Source organism: Salvelinus alpinus, chromosome 1 (genome assembly GCF_045679555.1).
Source record: "Salvelinus alpinus chromosome 1, SLU_Salpinus.1, whole genome shotgun sequence".
In the NCBI taxonomy this organism is placed as follows: Eukaryota; Metazoa; Chordata; class Actinopteri; order Salmoniformes; family Salmonidae; genus Salvelinus; species Salvelinus alpinus.
The window spans coordinates 39,469,727-39,489,996 of NC_092086.1; the positions used below are offsets into that span (position 1 = coordinate 39,469,727).

The 20,270-nt window shown below is 43.4% G+C and overlaps 1 protein-coding gene across 2 annotated transcripts in view; it reads left to right on the forward strand.

Moving 5' to 3' along the window:
• Window positions 1-20,270, forward strand: part of LOC139575595 (glutamate receptor ionotropic, NMDA 2C-like) — a 75,613-nt gene that overhangs the window by 24,223 nt on the left and 31,120 nt on the right. For both annotated transcript variants that reach the window (XM_071400724.1, XM_071400734.1), the window contains exons 2-3: window positions 543-987; window positions 18,330-18,928. In XM_071400724.1, coding sequence (XP_071256825.1) covers window positions 559-987; window positions 18,330-18,928 — 1,028 coding nt within the window. In that variant the 5' untranslated portion in view covers window positions 543-558. The remainder of the gene's footprint in view (window positions 1-542; window positions 988-18,329; window positions 18,929-20,270) is intronic.

Below are 20,270 nucleotides of genomic sequence, written 5' to 3' on the forward strand. Positions count from 1 at the left end.
CTCCACCTATTCACAGCACATAATACCCATGCATTCAGATGTTTTGCAGATTAAGTTGGAATAGCTCTGCAGCATTATTTCACAGGGGGAAAAAACGTCACGAGAGATAAATGGTAAATCCTTGTTCTCCATTTGTTGCATCTAACAGTAGGCACCATCTGCTGTATTTGACTGCAGAGTACAACAGTAGTGGGTCCGCAGCTGCCATCCGCAGGCACAGCAACCTGCTCACTGCCTTGTGTTGCACGCCAAACACTCACACAAAAAATAGTACCCTGGGTCTCTCATCATCCACCTGACCCAACCCACCACTCATGGCCGCTTACATAGAGACACACCTGCACATGAAGCACATGACTCGCAGATGAAGCTAAAATGTCTCTAAACTACAGGCAGTTGGTTTGGTTGGCTTGCCTGGAGGGATTACTAAGCATTATCACATTGCACAAATGACACTAAACAGTCCCATGTATCTAATACAAATGTCTTTACCCATCTCTCTTCTCTCCTCCTCTCATCCCCACCCTCGTCCCCTCTCTCAGGCAGTAGGTGACTGAGATGGGCGTTCGTCTAGGCCGCTTGAGCGACTCCCCGTGGTGGTGGCCGCTGCTGCTGCTGTTGCTGCTCTGCACTGCCCCCTGGTGCCAAGGTCGGCCTTTCGCAACGCCCTTGCCAGCAGTCAACGTGGCGGTGGTGTTCAGTGGCTCGGCCTACCAGCAGGAGATCAAGGGGCGTCTCAGCAGGGAGAACTTCATGGACCTGCCCTTGGAGGTGAATCCCATCACAGTGCTGGTAAACAACACCAACCCTCGGGCCCTGCTCACACGCATCTGTGACACACTGGCGGCCAACCGCGTACATGGTGTGGTGTTTGAGGACAACATCGGCTCGGAAGCCGTGGCACAGATCCTGGACTTCATTGCCCTGCAGACGGCCGTGCCCATCGTGGGCATCAGCGGGGGCTCCGCCATGGTCCTGCCACACAAGGTCAGTGACCAGGATTGGGCTGGGGGACACTTGGCTGCTAGTGTCTAGGCTGCCTGAGGAACATGCTTAAGTTCAACTTCTTTTTATTTTTGAAATAACCTTGAAGGCCACATTATTTGTTTCCCCAAACGGCTGTAGAGAGTAGCAGCTTAACTGATGTGTGGTTTATGACTACACAGTCACATTACATCAGAGGTTTTAAACCCTTTTTATTCTAGTGACTGTGAAATAAAGAACTGGTAAAGACCCCTGGCACAACTCACAGTACAAATAATAAAACCAAAACAACAATCTCAACAACACAGGTCCCCCAAGGTGAGCAAAGCACTCAGATCTTGAAAGCGCTCCACCACACACACACAGGCCAACCGTCATTAGTCTGGTGATTATCAGAGTCACAATGAACATTAGCAGACACACATTGCCATTTCCAGGTGACTTACAGCACATGATTATAAACTCACTGAATGTTAATGCTGCCCATACAGACACTGTGGGTTTTTTGTATCTGGTGGTCCTAGGCCAGAAAGACTGAAACAACAAGATACGGTGTTAAACCAGGTAGCAGAGGGATGTCCAAATACTGCATCTAATACACTCATTAAAATATGAAGGTCAAAATCAAAACCTGTTAGCCTCTTCCACTTCATCCTTGTTCTATTTCTAAACTTCTGGTCCCACCAGACACAAAGATGTTAAACTAGAGAAATCTATTTGTATTTGCTGGTAACAAATTTACAGTTTACAGTTGTACCCCTCATGTCAATAGAGTTATGCAATGATTTGAAATGTTGTATTACCCGGCATCATGCCCTGGAGTTTGCCACCAGTAAATTGTCAGAGGGATGTTTGTGATACAGATTAGACTGCCGTTAAATTGCTTTTAGAGTAAAGCCTCATAGGTTTAGGAGCAATGATCCCTCTCCCAGAGCGTTACACAAAGGGTTCAGCCACAGAGAGAAACTTTAATTAGACTGAAATGGCTGTATTCTCTAACTATACCACCATCAATCTTCCCTTAGGACAAACACAGCTCTGCGTTTTGCAGAGAATCACAATACTACTCACGGAGACAGCGAATGCACGTTATCAGCATCACAATACTACTCACAGAGACAGAGAATGCACGTTATCAGCATCATAATACAACTCACAGAGACAGAGAATGCACGTTATCAGCATCACAATACAACTCACAGAGACAGAGAATGCACGTTATCAGCATCATAATACAACTCACAGAGACAGAGAATGCATGTTATCAGCATCATAATACAACTCACAGAGAGTGGAGAGGGTAGTAAGTTAGTAGTAAGTTAATTAGTAGTAAGTTTTAAGTTCCTCGGCGTACACATCACGGACAAACTGAATTGGTCCACCCACACAGACAGCGTTGTGAAAAAGGCGCAGCAGCGCCTCTTCAACCTCAGGAGGCTGAAGAAATTCGGCTTGTCACCAAAAGCACTCACAAACTTCTACAGATGCACAATCGAGAGTATCCTGTCGGGCTGTATCACCGCCTGGTACGGCAACTGCTCTGCCCCTAAGGCTCTCCAGAGGGTAGTGAGGTCTGCACAACGCATCACTGGGGGCAAACTACCTGCCCTCCAGGACACCTACACCACCCAATGTCACAGGAAGGCCATAAAGATCATCAAGGACAACAACCAACCGAGCCACTGCCTGTTCACCCCGCTATCATCCAGAAGGCGAGGTCAGTACAGGTGCATCAAAGCAGGGACCGAGAGACTGAAAAACAGCTTCTATCTCAAGGCCATCAAACTGTTAAACAGCCACCACTAACATTGAGTGGCTGCTGCCAAAATACTGACTCAACTCCAGCCCACTTTAATAATGGAAATTGATGGAAATTGATTAAAAAAATGTATCACTAGCCACTTTAAACAATGCCACTTAATATAATGTATATGTAGATACTGTACTCTATATCATCTACTGCATCTTGCCATTTTTATGTAATGCATGTATCACTAGCCACTTTAAACTATGCCACTTTTATGTTTACATACCCTACATTACTCATCTCATATGTATATACTGTACTCGATACCATCTACTGCATCTTGCCTATGCCGTTCTGTACCATCACTCATTCATATATCTTTATGTACATATTCTTTATCCCTTTACACTTGTGTGTATAAGGTAGTAGTTGTGGAATTGATAGGTTAGATTGCTCATTGGTTATTACTGCATTGTCGGAACTAGAAGCACAAGCATTTCGCTACACTCCCATTAACATCTGCTAACCATGTGTATGTGACAAATACCATTTGATTTGATTGGATTTGATTTGATTTGATTTGAGAGACAGAGAATGCACGTTATCAGCATCATAATACAACTCACAGAGACAGAGAATGCACGTTATCAACATCATAATACAACTCACAGAGACAGAGAATGCACGTTATCAGCATCATAATACAACTCACAGAGACAGAGAATGCACATTATGAGCATCACATCTTTATTGGTTCTATCCAAATTGATGTAGGCTGAGGATACAGAGGACTGGTGGGGCATAGCTCGCCAATCCACCGACCATAAACAAAGTGTTTATTCAGCGGGGGAAATTGGAGGGTGATAAAGCAGAATGGCTGACCTCGGCCGGTCAGAGCAAGAAGAGAATACTGCCGCATTGTAATGTCTAATCAATTCTAGTAATTTCAGCTCCGGTAGCTGGCTGTTTGAGTATGCGGCACACAGGGAACTGAGTAGCGGAAAATATGAGGTCTGCCCGCCACCCTCGATTTCCATCAGTTAATCCACAGCTCAAATAGGATTTTCTCTCCCTCATGTTTGTGAGATTTTCCTAATAAACGTGAGAAACGTGTTCCTCCACAACAGGAGACGGCCAGGGCCATGGACTCACAGTACCTTGATTATGCATTCACATTCATACAAATCCTCATGGGGTTGCGGTTCAATAGAGAGCTGGTAAAAAAATGTATGCATTCCAACTCAATTGAATTTAAATACATTTTTCGAAACAAAATATTGATTCATTGATTCAATCTTTACTTTGTGTGTGGCCGAGATGATTGAGAGGGAAAGTGTATTTGTTAGAAGTAACCCGGGGTCCATCAACAAAACAGTAATCAATATAGGGCCCAACAGACTGGCTGGTGTATTAGACACTGTGCTTTGTTACATCCAGCAACCTCGTCTCCCAACAGCTGTCGTTGTAATTGGAATTTCCTTATTCCAGAACACACATTACTGGACGGCTCCCTTGTCAAATAGCCACATTAATTCAAGGAAACATGTTGGGCAATCAGGGCATGGGCATTGCTTCTTATGGGCAATAAAAGGGGTGTCACTGGCTAGCTAATACCTCCAGCAGGTCATTTACACATTTAATTACGCCAAGTTGGGGAACACAACAGCTAATCATTCATGATAAAATCCAACATAAATAAAATTGGAAAAATGCAATTATCTAAAAGTTTAAGCAGTTTAATTGAGAGTGTGTGGTAATTACTATGTGTACTACAGTTGAAGTTGGAAGTTTACATACACTTAGGTTGGAGTCATTAAAACTCGTTTTTCAAACACTCCACAAATTTCTTGTTAACAAACTATAGTTTTGGCAAGTCGGTTAGGACATCTACTTTTGTTCCAACAATTGTTTTCAGACAGATTATTTCTCTTATAATTCACTGTATCACAATTCCAGTGGGTCAGAAGTTCACGTAGACTGACTGTGCCTTTAAACAGCTTGGAAAATTCCAGAAAATGATGTCATGGCTTTAGAAGCTTCTGATAGGCTAATTGACATAATTTGAGTCAATTGGAGGTGTACCTGTGGATGTATTTCAAGGCCTACCTTCAAACTCAGTGCCTGTTTGCTTGACATCATGGGAAAATCAAAAGAAATCAGCCAAGACCTCCACAAGTCTGGTTCCTCCTTGGGAGCAATTTCCAAATGCCTGAAGATACCATGTTCATCTGTACAAACAATAGTACACAAGTATAAACACCACGGGACCACGCAGCCGTCATACCGCTCAGGAAGTAGACGTGTTCTGTCTCCTAGAGATGAATGTACTTTGGTGCGAAAAGTGCAAATCAATCCCAGAACAACAGCAAAAGACCTTGTGAAGATGCTGGAGGAAACAGGTACAAAAGTATCTATATCCAGAGCAAAACGAGTCCTATATCAACATAACCTGAAAGGCCGCTCAACAAGAAAGAAGCCACTGCTCCAAAACCATCATAAAAAACCCAGACTACGGTTTGGAAAATGTTGTGGATATATTGATACATCTCATGACATCAGTCAGGAAGTTAAAGCTTGGTCGCAAATGGGTCTTCCAAATGGACAATGACCCCAAGCATACTTCCAAAGTTGTGGCAAAATGGCTTAAGTACAACAAAGTCAAGGTATTAGAGTGGCCATCACAAAGCCCTGACCTCAACCCTATTGAAAATTTGACTCAGTTACACCAGCTCTGTCAGGAGGAATGGGCCAAAATTCACCCAACTTATTGTGGGAAGCTTGTGGAAGGCTACCCAAAACGTTTGACCCAAGTTAAACAATTTAAAGGCAATGCTACCAAATACTAATTGAGTGTATGTAAACTTCTGACCCACTTTGAATGTGATGAAAGAAATAAAAGCTGAAATAATTTTTTCTCTCTACTATTATTCTGACATTTCACATTCTTAAAATAAAGTGGTGATCCTAACTGACCCAAGACAGGGAATTTTTATTAAATGTATATTAAATGTCAGGAATTGTGAAATTTATATGTATTTGGCTAAGGTTTATGTAAACTTCCGATTTCAACTGTATGTACAATACTGTGAAGGCTAGTTCGTAATGACACATGGGCCATGTGACTTGGCTTATAATCAGTTATACGAACGTTAGATCATGCAATAACAACGTAATAACAATAGTACAATACAAAACACAAGGCTTGTATGCAGAGCAGAGAACACTTAATGTTGTTGGATCCAGAGTTGATGGCAGAGAGAGAAACTGAAGTGGCACAGACCTCATTAGAGGCTGGCATAGAGCCTTGCCCACGGCATGGTGGCACTCACGGGCTCAGACTGATTAGAAGAGCTCTGTCTTTATAAAAAACCAAGGCCACCAACAGCCCCTGCCAGAGCAGGTGGAGACAAGTATGGCGGAAGGTGATGTCCATCAGCACATCTGTTTCGTGTCCCTGAGCCTGAACATGAATGGTACCTTTCCACAGGAAACAGAGGTAGTTTGCAGCTAGCGCAGCCTTGTGTAGTGATGTCATCCTTCCTATGGCTTAAGTCAACTAAACTGTCTTCACTGGAACAATTAGTGGACTATGGACTCAAATCCAGGCTTGGGCTGGTCTATATGCTACTTACACAATGTGTGCCAGTACCAAACAGAGTGATTTAAATGTTCAAAGATACAATCCTATGGAAAAGTGAGTTAATTTACAGAATATGGAAATAAACGCTCACAAAATGTGTTTATGGACATGAATATTCATGACTTCATTTAAAATGTGATGGCACTTAAATGTCACCACTTCAGATGCAGCCATTTATATGAACCTTTAAGATACCTTTAAATTAGCTTTTCAATGAGGCTGAGCGATTGCTCACCATTGATTGATTAGTGGGACACCGTCCAAGCTGGTCGACAAGCCAACTCAATCACTTAAAATGTTGTCTCTGAGAAAGCCTGGAGTTTGATCTCGCTCGAAGAGGAAGGCGAAAATTAACTGAGAACAGATTCCTATCCTGAGGAGATTTTGCTCAATTAGCATGTTGATTAGCTAAATTACAATAAACCATTAGAAACCTATTATTCACTTTTTCTCTCGCAATTAGAAAAAGTTGAAACAATAATTGGATAATCAATAGCCTAGCTGACACAAAGAATCCAATCAATGGAATGTATGTGGGTGAGGACAAACAGGGTTTTACAAGAAGTATAGGACAAATTCAGACAAAACCAACTGAATGTGCTTGTCTGTTGTCTGTCTGTTGTCTGTCTGCAGTCATCGAACAGAGAGAGAGCTTCCTTAACAGAGGATTCTAATCTAGCTGTGAGGCATGCAGCCATATATCACCTTCTGATGGAATTTAAATAAAATCTGCTTCACCATTGCCAATCAATCATGGCTAACACGCATGCCTGGAATGTTAAAATGCAAGGGGGGCTTTGGTGCATTCATTCCCACTGGGGATTTACAACCAGGGGTGACTGGTGGCTGCTATGTACGACATGACGGTAGAGATGCTTCAGCCTTATCCTCCTCTTCCTTCTCAGGATGAAACACATATGTAGGATCTTCATTTGACCAGTTTCTCACAGCTGAAAAATAAACCTACAGCAATAGGAAATTATTATTATTGTGTGGATTATAATTAATGAACATTTTTGTAGGGGTTGATACATTTTTTGTTAGGGCAAATCAAGTCTGACATTTTTAACTGATAATTACAAACTTTAGAAGCATTTTTAAACATTGAATACACTACACGTTTGCATTTCCTGCTATACAGGACATTTCCTGCACCAACAGGGTGATCAAATTAAGATCCTACATATGTAGGACAAACACAGAATCACATGCATACTGGGGAAATGTACTTACAAACCAGTGGATGCTGCTGAGGGGAGGACGGCTCATAATAATGTCTGGAACGGATTAAATGGAATGGCATCATACAAATGGAAACTGTAAGGACCGACGCTGGGAGACGAGAAGCAAGTACAGGGAGTGAAAATGTAATGGATAATAGACAAGAAACAAACAAGGACAGCATCTTGACAGGGGAAAATATAACAACATCAATGCTGACACAGGGAACAAACTGAGGAGCAGACAGATATAGAGGGGCAATCAACAAAGTAATGTAGTCCGGGTGATTCCAATATTGTGCAGATGCACGTAATGATGGTGACAGGTGTACGTAATGATGGACCGCCTGGCGCCCTCGAGCGCCAGAGAGGGGAAGCGGGGGCAGGCGTGACAGGAAACCATGTGTTTGGTGTATTTGATACCATTCCAGCCATTATGCTCCAGCCATTACCACAAGCCCTTCCTCCCCAAAGAAGGTGTCACCAACCTCCTGTGATACAAACAACGGTACCCAAATTATGATTTGATATGTACTATATTACATGTGATTTTTGACTAAGTCATGTTTTAACATGATTCACAAGGGGAATAGCAGGGTACAGTCATGTATCAAATGTTTAACCACAACACACTTGCAGCAAAACCCAATAGATGGAGACATGAGTAGTAGTCCCAGGTAGACAAGACAACATTCAGACTGTGTCTGTCCAGCCGTCTCGCTTCACACACCTATCATTGGGGACCGAATCCTAATTTGAGATTTATGGATGCAACCCACAGTTTTTTATTACATCTTAGATCTCCCATTGACATTAACGCATAATTTATGCATACGTTTAAATGTATCTTAAGTTAGGATTGGGTCCAGAGTCTCTTTGCTTCAGTGGTCCGGAGAGGTGTGGGAAATAGGGCGAGCAGCAGCAGCAGCAGCAGCAGACCTAGTTTCTCAGAGCAGGAAGGGGAGCCTGTGGCCCATCCCTAAAGTAGAGCAACCTTTTTCTCCCTTCCTTTCTTCACATCCTAAACCTACTTGTGTCCCTCTCTACCTCGTTGCTTTGCATCCTGGGGCCAGTGACACAGATACAGTACGAACTGTCTAGACAGGGCTAAATAGGCTGGGATGGTTTTCAGAGGAACTGTATGGGAATCTGCAATCTCAGTAGGGATGCATGAATACATAAGAAAATCACCTAATATATGTTTTGTCCTGGTTTTCTGCAAGTCAAAGGCATATAATACTAGATCATTTAGCATGAGAATTACAGAGTACAATACAATTCAGACAGACTAATGAATTTGTGCTCACTTTAGTGTTACAATGTAATATAAATGCATTCAAAATTGATATAATAACACTCAAACGTACAATATGATTGTAATTCAGTGCTATGTGTTACTGCATTTGGATCTCCTCCATCGTTGTGAGGAAGGACAAATGACTACGGCGGTGTACGTCTGTTCCTCGGCCCTGCGCAGGGTCCCTGTGACGTCAGCACATAGGACGAGCACATGACGACAGTGCCAGGGCACATCACGCTGGGAGTTGCAGGCGGACATATGCCGCAGCAAAGATCCATGTCCAGAAGTCACTCACCATCGGAGAGAGAGAGAGGGAGAGCGACAGAGAAAGAGAGAGAGGGAGAGAGAGAGCAGGCTGCCATGTGCTCCTCTTGCACTAAGGGAGGAAGAATAGAGAAAGAGAGAACAAGAGAGAACAAGGGAGAGAACTAAGGGAGAGCACGTCGGCGTCTTTCTCTCCACCGGCCCTTCTGGAAGGGCTACTCGCTGCCGGGCTCCCTCCCTCCCTCAGATTTATTTTGCAACTTCTGAATCATTTACAACACAATACAGACCCCCTGCTCTAATCTCTCAAGCCCCTAGAACCACCATTTCAGGTGTCCTTGCAGTTGCAACTTTGTGTTTCATTGAAAATCCTAATTTCCATCAATAATTAGCGACAGCTCTTTGTTTCTGTGAGAGTCCTTCAAATGCCCACCATTGGTCCAGATATTTAAAACAAATCAGTAGCCTAAACTTTGTGTGTAGAGAGCATTGTATTCTGAAAAGAAAATCTGTTGTATTGGGGTTCTTGACTACTGACTAGTGGTCCTTTAAAAGCATCTGTGCAGTGATATATATGGCTTTTATCTCTCATCCGGCACTGACAGAAATGGCCGCCTCGCTTCGCGTTCCTAGGAAACTATGCAGTATTTTGTTTTTTTATGTGTTATTTCTTACATTGTTACCCCAGGAAATCTTAGGTTTTATTACATACAGTCGGGGAGGAACTATTGGATATAAGAGCAACGTCAACTCACCAACATTACGACCAGGACTTTCCCGAAGAGGATCCTCTGTTTGGCCCACCACCCAGGACAATGGATCGGATCCCAGCCGGCGACCCAAAACAACGGCGCCGCAGGAGGGACAGACGGAGCGGTCTTCTGGTCAGGCTCCGTAGACGGGCACATCGCGCACCGCTCCCGAGCATACTACTCGACAATGTCCAGTCTCTTGACAACAAGGTAGACGAAATCCAAGCAAGGGTTGCCTTCCAAAAAGACATCAGAGAATGTAACGTTCTTTGTTTCACGGAAACATGGCTCACTCGAGACACGCTATCGGAGTCGGTACAGCCACCTGGTTTCTTCATGCATCACGCCGACAGAAACAAGCATCTCTCTGGTAAGAAGAAGGGTGGGGTGTATGCCTTATGATTAACGAGACGTGGTGTGATCATAACAACATACAGGAACTCAAGTCCTTTTGTTCACCTGACATAGAATTCCTCACAATCAAATGCCGACCGCATTATCTACCAAGAGAATTCTCTTCGATCATAATCACAGTCATGTATATTCCCCCCCAAGCAGACACATCAACGGCCCTGAACAAACTTCATTTGACTCTATGTGAACTGGAAACCACATATCCTGAGGCTGCATTTATTGTAGCTGGGGATTGTAACAAGGCTATTCTGAAAACAACGCTCCCTAAATTTTATCAGCATATCGATTGCGCGACCCGGGCTGGCAAAACCCTGGATCATTGTTATTCTAACTTCCGCGAAGCATATAAGGCCTGATAGGCTTGATTACCAACAACGACGAGACGGCCTACTGGGAGGAGGTGAGGGCCCTCGGAGTGTGGTGTCAGGAAAATAACCTCACACTCAATGTCAACAAAACAAAGGAGATGATCGTGGACTTCAGGAAACAGCAGAGGGAGCAGCCCCCTATCCACATCGACGGGACAGTAGTGGAGAGGGTGGAAAGTTTTAAGTTCCTCGGCATACACATTACGGACAAACTGAAATGGTCCACCCACACAGACAGCGTTGTGAAGAAGGTGCAGCAGCGCCTCTTCAACCTCAGGAGGCTGAAGAAATTTGGCTTGTCACCAAAAACACTCACAAACTTTTACAGATGCACAATCGAGAGCATCCTGTCGGGCTGTATCACCGCCTGGTACGGCAACTGCTCCGCCCACAACCGTAAGGCTCTCCAGAGGGTAGTGAGGTCTGCACAACGCATCACCGGGGGCAAACTACCTGCCCTCCAGGACCCGATGTCACAGGAAGGCCGAAAAGATCATCAAGGACAACAACCACCCGAGCTACTGCCTGTTCACCCCGCTATCATCCAGAAGGCGAGGTCAGTACAGGTGCATCAAAGCGGGGACCAAGAGACTGAAAAACAGCTTCTATCTCAAGGCCATCAGACTGTTAAACAGCCATCACTAACATTGAGTGGCTGCTGCCAACATACTGACTCAACTCTAGCCACTTTAATAATGGAAAAAATGATTTAATAAATGTATCACTAGCCACTTTAAACAATGCCACTTTATATAATGTTTACATACCCTACATTACTCATCTCATATGTATATACTGTACCCTATACCATCTACTGCATCTTGCCTATGCCGTTCGGCCATCACTCATTCATATATTTTTATGTACATATTCTTATTCATTCCTTTACACTTGTGTGTATAAGGTAGTTGTTGTGAAATTGTTAGGTTAGATTACTTGTTAGATATTACTGCATGGTCGGAACTAGAAGCACAAGCATTTCGCTACACTCGCATTGACATCTGCTAACCATGTGTATGTGACAAATACAATTTGATTTGATCTGACCCCGATTCAACCCCTTTGTAAAGCATTCAGCTGCTAGTCTTTTACTCACAAAGCACTCAAGCAAAGAGCCAGTTGGCTAGTATAAAGCATAAAATTAGGGAGAAGACATGAGATATATGTTTTTGTTACAGTATATAAAGACACATCACTCTATCTTGTTGTTTGTAAGCAGATTACAGAAGACAAATGACCACTGACCAGACTCCACAGCTTGGGACTAAGGTTCTATCTGCATTTCTGCAGATAGTACTCTAAATACCCCAATTCATGGTGTTCAGTTCAAAATAATACTATTAAAAAATTGCTGACACCATTCAAACCAATAAGGGGATGGAACATTAAAGCCAGTCATCTCAGAATATTATTTTTTTTGCAGATAGAACCTTGTAGTCCTAAATTCTCACAGTGCCAGTGGAAGCTAAGCTGTTAACTAGATGCCTTTTAGTTTTCTTTATGAAATGTACACACTTACAGTACAGAGGCACAATGGGACGTCAATCTATAGTCACAACCCTTTCATGGAAACAACAACGCCATATACTAATCACCATCAACATAAAGAAACAAACAGGGCGGTGCACAATTGGCCCAGTGTTGTCCGGGGTAAGCTGTCATTGTAAATAAGAATTTGTTCTTAACTGTCTTGCCTAGTTAAATAAATAAAAAGAGCTTTAGCATGCCAGGTACGGCTGTAGCTGAGCCTATGGCTGTCCGCTGTCCATGCTCAGGGCTCATTTGGACTACAGTACAGTTCTAATTGAGTGGTTGCTACCACACTTCTCTAGATAGAACCTTAGGGTGTTTTTGGCTGAGAGTCACAGTGTGATCGTGTACACATACTACACACAGGCACATACACACACAAACACACACACATGCCCTGGAGCAAATTGATTTTACACTCTGCCAGATGAATACTCATGGCATACAAGTGGTGAAAAAGGCTGCACGTACAGAAAGAAGGCAGTAACTTAAACAGATGTGCTGCGGGACACTGAGAGGAGTTAGAACATTGTAGATGTATGTCATATTCGCAACCTGCTCCTTTACTAACCTGCATAACACCCTTGCTCTTGCTAAGCAAATGTTGCAAGATGTTTTATTGTCCCTTCTACTGTATCACATCTACAGTACCTCCAAGGTAATATAGGAGGAGGTATTTTGTATATGGAAAAGGGTAGAAAACAAATAGCTAAATGTTCAATGTTACTAATTGAAATAGAAACAGAGAGGATGTGATATTCAGAGCAATGAGAACGGTCAGTGGAGACACTCAGAGGAATAGACCAGTATAATGTCTGACATCAGGAGACACTCAGAGGAATAGACCAGTATGATGTCTGACATCAGGAGACACTCAGAGGAATAGACCAGTATGATGTCTGACATCAGGAGACACTCAGAGGAATAGACCAGTATGATGTCTGACATCAGGAGACACTCAGAGGAATAGACCAGTATGATGTCTGACATCAGGAGACACTCAGAGGAATAGACCAGTATGATGTCTGACATCAGGAGACACTCAGAGGAATAGACCAGTATGATATCTGACATCAGGAGACACTCAGCGGAATAGACCAGTATGATGTCTGACATCAGGAGACACTCAGAGGAATAGACCAGTATGATGTCTGACATCAGGAGTCACTCAGAGGAATAGACCAGTATGATGTCTGACATCAGGAGACACTCAGAGGAATAGACCAGTATGATGTCTGACATCAGGAGACACTCAGAGGAATAGACCAGTATGATGTCTGACATCAGGAGACACTCAGAGGAATAGACCAGTATGATGTCTGACATCAGGAGACACTCAGAGGAATAGACCAGTATGATATCTGACATCAGGAGACACTCAGCGGAATAGACCAGTATGATGTCTGACATCAGGAGACACTCAGAGGAATAGACCAGTATGATGTCTGACATCAGGAGACACTCAGAGGAATAGACCAGTATGATGTCTGACATCAGGAGACACTCAGAGGAATAGACCAGTATGATGTCTGACATCAGGAGACACTCAGAGGAATAGACCAGTATGATGTCTGACATCAGGAGACACTCAGAGGAATAGACCAGTATGATGTCTGACATCAGGAGACACACAGATGGTTCTGACCTACTTTAGACTTCTCTGAAGGACAACAAGGAGACAGAATGAAACAGCAGAACAAGAGAACAGAGTAGTCCTGGTCTCTGGATACCTGGCTTTCTGTAACCCCAAACCTCAACAAGCTTCATGACCATGACAGAGACAGAGCACAGTCCCCTAGAGAAGGAAAGGGGCAGGTAAGGTCCAGCTTGAGTGAAGCAGTGACTTCTGGGTACTGCTCTGATAGCATCAAGGAAAAATGGCACACAGTGCCTTCAGAAAGTATTCACACCTCTTGACCTTTTTCCATATTTTGTTGTGTTACAAAGTGGGATTAAAATGGATTTAACTGTAATTTTTTGGTCAACAATCTACACAAAAAACAAACAAAATATATATATATATCTTGATTAGATAAGTATGTTAGAATCACCTTTGACAGCGATTACAGTTGTGAGTCTTTCTGGGTAAGTCTCTAAAAGTGTTCCACACGTGGATTGTGCAACATTTTCCATTATTCTTTTCAAAATTCTTCAAGCTCTGTCAAGTTGGTGGTTGATCATTGCTAGACAACCATTTTCAGGTCTTGTCATAAATGTTCAAATAGATTTAAGTCAAAACTGTAACTCGGCCATTCAGGAACATTCACTGCCTTCTTGGTTAGCAACTCCAGTGTACCTTATGTGTAAGGTTATTGTCCTGCTGAAAGGTGAATTAATCTCCCAGTGTCTGGTGGAAAGCAGACTACACCATGTCTTCCTCTAGGATTTTGCCTGTGCTTAGCTCCATTCAGCTTATTTTTTATCCTGAGTCCTCCCCAGTCCTTAACTCTTTCAAGCATACCTATAACATGATGCAGCCACCACTATGCTTGAAAATATGGAGAGTGGTACTCAGTCATGTGTTATATTGGATTTGCCCCAAACATAACACTTTGTAATCAGGACAAAAGTGAATTGCTTTGCCACATTTTCTTGAAGTATTATTTTAGTGCCTTGTTGCAAACAAGTTTTGGAATATTTTTATTCGGTAAAGGCTTACTTTTTTTTCACTCTGTCAATTAGGTTAGTATTGTGGAGTAACTAAAATTACTAATACTGAAGGTTTTCTCGGTATCACAGCCATTAAACTCTGTAAATGTTTTTCTTTCCTTCCTTCTTTTCTTTCCAAAACACTTGAGAGTGCTGTCTCTGTTCAACTTTCACGTTATCTCTATCAAAATGATCTTCTAGACCCTAACCAGTCAGGCTTCAAGATGGGTCCCTCAACCGAGACTGCTCTTCTCCTTGTCACGGAGACTCTCCGCACTGCCAAAGCTGACTCTGTCCCCTCTGTTCTCATCCTCCTAAAACTATACGCTGTCTTTGACACCATGAACCATCAGATCCTCCTCTCCACCCTCTCAGGGCTGGGCGTCTCAAGCTCTGCATATTATTGGATTGCATCCTTCCTGGCAGGCTGCTCCTACCAGGTGACGTAGAGAGGATCTGTCTGCACAACTTACTCTCACTACTGGTGTCCCCCAGGGCTCGGTTCGAGGCCCTCTCCTTTTCTCTCTATACACCAAGCCACTCGGCTCCATCATATCATCACATGGTCTCTCCTATCATTGCTATGCGGATGAGACTCAACTACTTTTCTCCTTCCCCCCTTCTGACACCCAGGTGGCGACACGCATCTCTGCGTGCCTGGCAGATATCTGAACATGGATGTCGGTCCACCACCTCAAGCTCAACCTCGACAAGACAGAGCTGCTCTTCCTTCCGGGGAAGGCCTGCCCGCTCAAAGACCTCTCCATCACGGTTGACAACTCTAGTGTTGCCCTCCCAGAGCGGAACGAACCTTGGTGTGACCCTGGACAACACCCTGTCGTTCTCTGCAAACATCAAAGCAGCGACTCACTCCTGCAGGTCTACAACATCCGTAGAGTACGACCCTACCTCACGCAGGAAGCGCTGCAGGTCCTACTCCGGGCACATGGCAACTCGCTGTTGTCTGGGCTCCCCGCTTGTGCCATCAAACCCCTGCAGCTTATCCGGAACGCTGCAGCCCGCCTGGTTTTCAACCTTCCCAAGTTCCCTCATGTCACCCCGCTCCTCCGCACACTCCACTGGCTTCCAGTTGAAGCTTTCATCCACTACAAGACCATGGTGCTTACCAACGGAACAGCAAGGGGAACTGCAACTCCCTACCTTCAGGCTATGCTCAAACCCTACACCCCAACCCGAGCACTCCGTTCTGCCACCTCAGGTCTCTTGGCCCTCCCACCCCTGCCCAGTCCAAGCTCTTCGCTGTCCTGGCACCACAATGGTGGAACCAGCTTCCCCCTGAGTTCCTGCCCATTTTCCAAAAACATCTGAAACCCTACCTCTTCAAACAGTATCTTAAATAATCCTCCTCCCCCTCCTTTACCCATTTACCAATAGGTGCCCTTCTTTGCGAGGCATTGGAAAACCTCCCTGGTCTTTGTGGTTGAATCTGTGTTTGAAATTCACTGCTCAACTGAGGAACCTTAAAGATATTTGTATGTGTGGGGTTCAGAAATGAGGTAGTCATTCAAAAATCATGTTAAACACTATTTTGCACACAGAGTGAATCCATGAAACTTATTATGTGACTTGTTAAGCACATTTTTACTCCTGAACTTATTTAGGCTTGCCATAACAAAGGGGTTGAATAATTGTCTCAAGACATTTCAACTTTCATTTTTTATTCATTTGTAAACATTTCAAAAAACATAATTCCACTTTGACATTATGGGGTATTGTGTATAGATCAGTGACCAAAAAAACGAAATGTAATCCATTTTAAATTCAGGCTCTAACACAAAAAAATGTGGAAAAAGTCAAACGGTGTGAACGCTTTCTGAAGGAACTGTATGTGTAAACGGCATAATATCAAGAAACTGAGCCTCACCAAAATCATTCTCACTTAGGAGTGGCAAAAGTAAAAAAAAATATCATCAAATCTACTTTATAGATTTATTTGGGGTGATAAAGAAAATTATACACTTTTTATTTATTATAAAGTTGGCGTTTATGCAACGTAATTTAAAAAGTGAAAGTCTTAATGATCAACCCAGATATGCAACCAGTGAAACAGTAAAATCTCTGTAATTGATGTAACTTTTTATTACACTTTGTTTATCATTACAATTCACTGGGGTTGCACATGATTTACGATGCTATTGGTTTTACAAAGCAATTATGGTGCAATGATTTCTATGAGCAGCGTGCTTAATTCAAAACCAATAAACAATCATTAACTTCTCTTAGAGTCAAGACATATCAATGGCATCCAACCCGAAAATGTACTGTATGGGTCATAAGCAGTTTTAAAAACAATGATGGATTCTGTTATTTTCTAGTAAGAAACACAAAAATAAAACCCTGCCCTGTGTCAGCCCATAGCCTTCCCAGGTTGCAGAAACATGTTTATGCCAAGACCATTACGGATATGAATATTTCAACAAGATTGATGGAAAAAAACATATATTATTCTGTTCCCTGAACATACTAAAACAAGGCAAACGCTCTTACAAACACACACAGACAAGAAACAGCTCTGATCTTCTTCAAAATTCCTGGATAACTTTAGTTAACACAACACAGCATTTTCATACTCCTCTCTCAAAGGTCAAAGAGGAAAGACATCTTGAGAAAAGTGAGAGATAAAAAGAGAAAACAGGGGCTGGGCTCAGTGACAGTGGGCTCAGTGATAGTGCCAAGTATATATGAGGGCCAATGTTGCTGTGGCAAGTGGGAGACACATAGGTTAAAGTGATGAATGGTGCCTGGGCTACAGGGAGAGCAACACCAAACAGAATCACTTACTGTAGAGTACTGCCTCTCAGCCCAGAGACTACACACCACTTCTGGGTGGGCTGGCTGGTGGTCAGGAGCTGGATGGTGTGGACAGGGGGCACACAGACACACTGTCAAGCTACCCTCAGGATTCTACTGTCATTTCTTGATTATTATTTTATTTTTTACATACAGTGGGGAGAACAAGTATTTGATACACTGCCGATTTTGCAGGTTTTTCTACTTACAAAGCATGTAGAGGTCTGTAATTTGTATCATGGGTACACTTCAGCTGTGAGAGACGGAATCTAAAACAAAAATCCAGAAAATCACATTGTATGATTTTTAAGTAATTCATTTGCATTTTATTGCATGACATACGTATTTGATCACCTACCAACCAGTAAGAAGTGTACATATGATAAAAATTACAGACCTCTACATGCTTTGTAAGTAGGAAAACCTGCAAAATCAAATACTTGTTCTCCCCACTGTATGACTGGCTGAATTACATAAAACACAATCATATAATTGCCACTAAGCAGGCTATTAAGAAAGTCATTGCATTAGATCATTAGAAGGTTTTAATTGTGCTTGTTCGATAAATTGAGCAAATTGATTGAGCTTAAATGAACTATCCATAAAGGGCTGTTATCTGTTCTCACTGTGTTGTCTGTGTCTCTCTGCAGGGTGACGGCTCCACGTTCCTCCAGCTGGGCTCCTCCATCGAGCAGCAGATGAACGGCATGTTCAAGGTGATGGAGGAGTACAACTGGGACAGCTTCGTGGTCATCACCAGCCTGTACCCGGGCTACGAGGTCTACGTGGACTATGTCAAGACCTTCACTGACACCAGCTACTTCATGTGGGAACTGCAGGACGTGCTGACCTTCGACATGTCTGCCGACGGCATGAACGACATCCGGGCACGGCGCCTGCTGCAGCAGATTGACGCCCAGGTACTGCTGGTATACTGCTCCCACGAGGAGGCCCAGTACCTGTTCAGTATGGCCGGAGATGCCGGCCTGCTGGGGCCTGGCTACATCTGGATCCTCCCCAGCCTTGCCGTGGGGAACCCAGACATGCCCCCACCAAACAGCTTCCCTGTGGGCCTCATCAGCATCATCACCGACCGCTGGCGAATGAGCCTGAGGAAGAGGGTGCGGGATGGGGTGGCCATCGTGGTCAAAGGGGTGCAGAGCTTCCGCAAACAGAGGGGCTTCATCCCCGAGGGCCACAACGACTGCCACAGCCCTGTTAAGGAATCTTCTAATGATACACTGTTCAGGTGAGTGGAGGTGGGGGGATGGAAGGGTGGCATACTGACATATAGTAGGTTGGAGATTGTTCATTGCAATAAGAGAAGCCAATCAAAATGGAGCGATTAAGTGATACAGTTGAAGTCGGAAGTTTACATACAACTTAGCCAAATACATTTAAACTCAGTTTTTCACAATTCCTGACATTTAATCCTAGTAAAAATGCTCTGTCTTAGGTCAGTTAGGATCACCACTTTATTTTAAGAATGTGAAATGTCAGAATAATAGTAGAGAGAATGATTTATTTCATATTTTATTTCTTTCATCACATTCCCAGTGGGTCAGAAGTTTACATACACTCAATAAGTATTTGGTAGCATTGCCTTTAAATTGTTTAACTTGGGTCAAACATTTTGGGTAGACTTCCACAAGCTTCCCACAATAAGTTGGGTGAATTTTGGCCCATTCCTCCTGACAGAGCTGGTATAACTGAGTCAGGTTTGTAGGCTCACACACACTTTTTCAGTTCTGCCCACAAATTTTCAATAGGATTGAGGTCAGGGCTTTGTGATGGCCACTCCAATACCTTGACTTTGTTGTACTTAAGCCATTTTGCCACAACTTTGGGAGTGTGTTTGGGGTCATTGTCCATTTGGAAGACCCATTTGCGACCAAGCTTTAACTTCCTGACTGATGTCTTGAGATGTTGCTTCTATATATCCACAAAATTTTCCATCCTCATGATGCCATCTATTTTGTGAAGTGCACCAGTCCCTCCTGCAGCAAAGCACCCCCACAACATTATGCTGCCACCCCTGTGCTTCACGGTTGGGATGGCGTTCTTCGGCTTGCAAGCCTCCCCCTTTTTCCTCCAAACATAATGATGGTCATCATGGCCAAACAGTCCTATTTTTGTTTCATCAGACCAGAGGACATTTCTACAAAAAGTACGATCTTTGTCCCCAAGTGCAGTTGCAAACCGTTGTCTGACTTTTTAATGGTGGTTTTGAAGCAGCGGCTTCTTCCATGCTGAGCGGCCTTTCAGGTTATGTCGATATAGGACTCGTTTTACTGTGGATATAGATATTTTTTGTTTCCTCCAGCATCTTCACAACGTCCTTTGCTGTTGTTCTGGGATTGATTTGCACTTTTCGCACCAAAGTACGTTCATCTCTAGGAGACAGAACGCGTCTCCTTCCTGAGCGGTATGACAGCTGCATAGTCCCATGGTGTTTATACTTGCGTACTATTGTTTGTACAGATGAACGTGGTACCTTCAGGCGTTTGGAAATTGCTCCCAAGGATGAACCAGACTTGTGGAGGTCTACAATTTATTTTCTGAGGTCTTGGCTGATTTCTTTTGATTTTCCC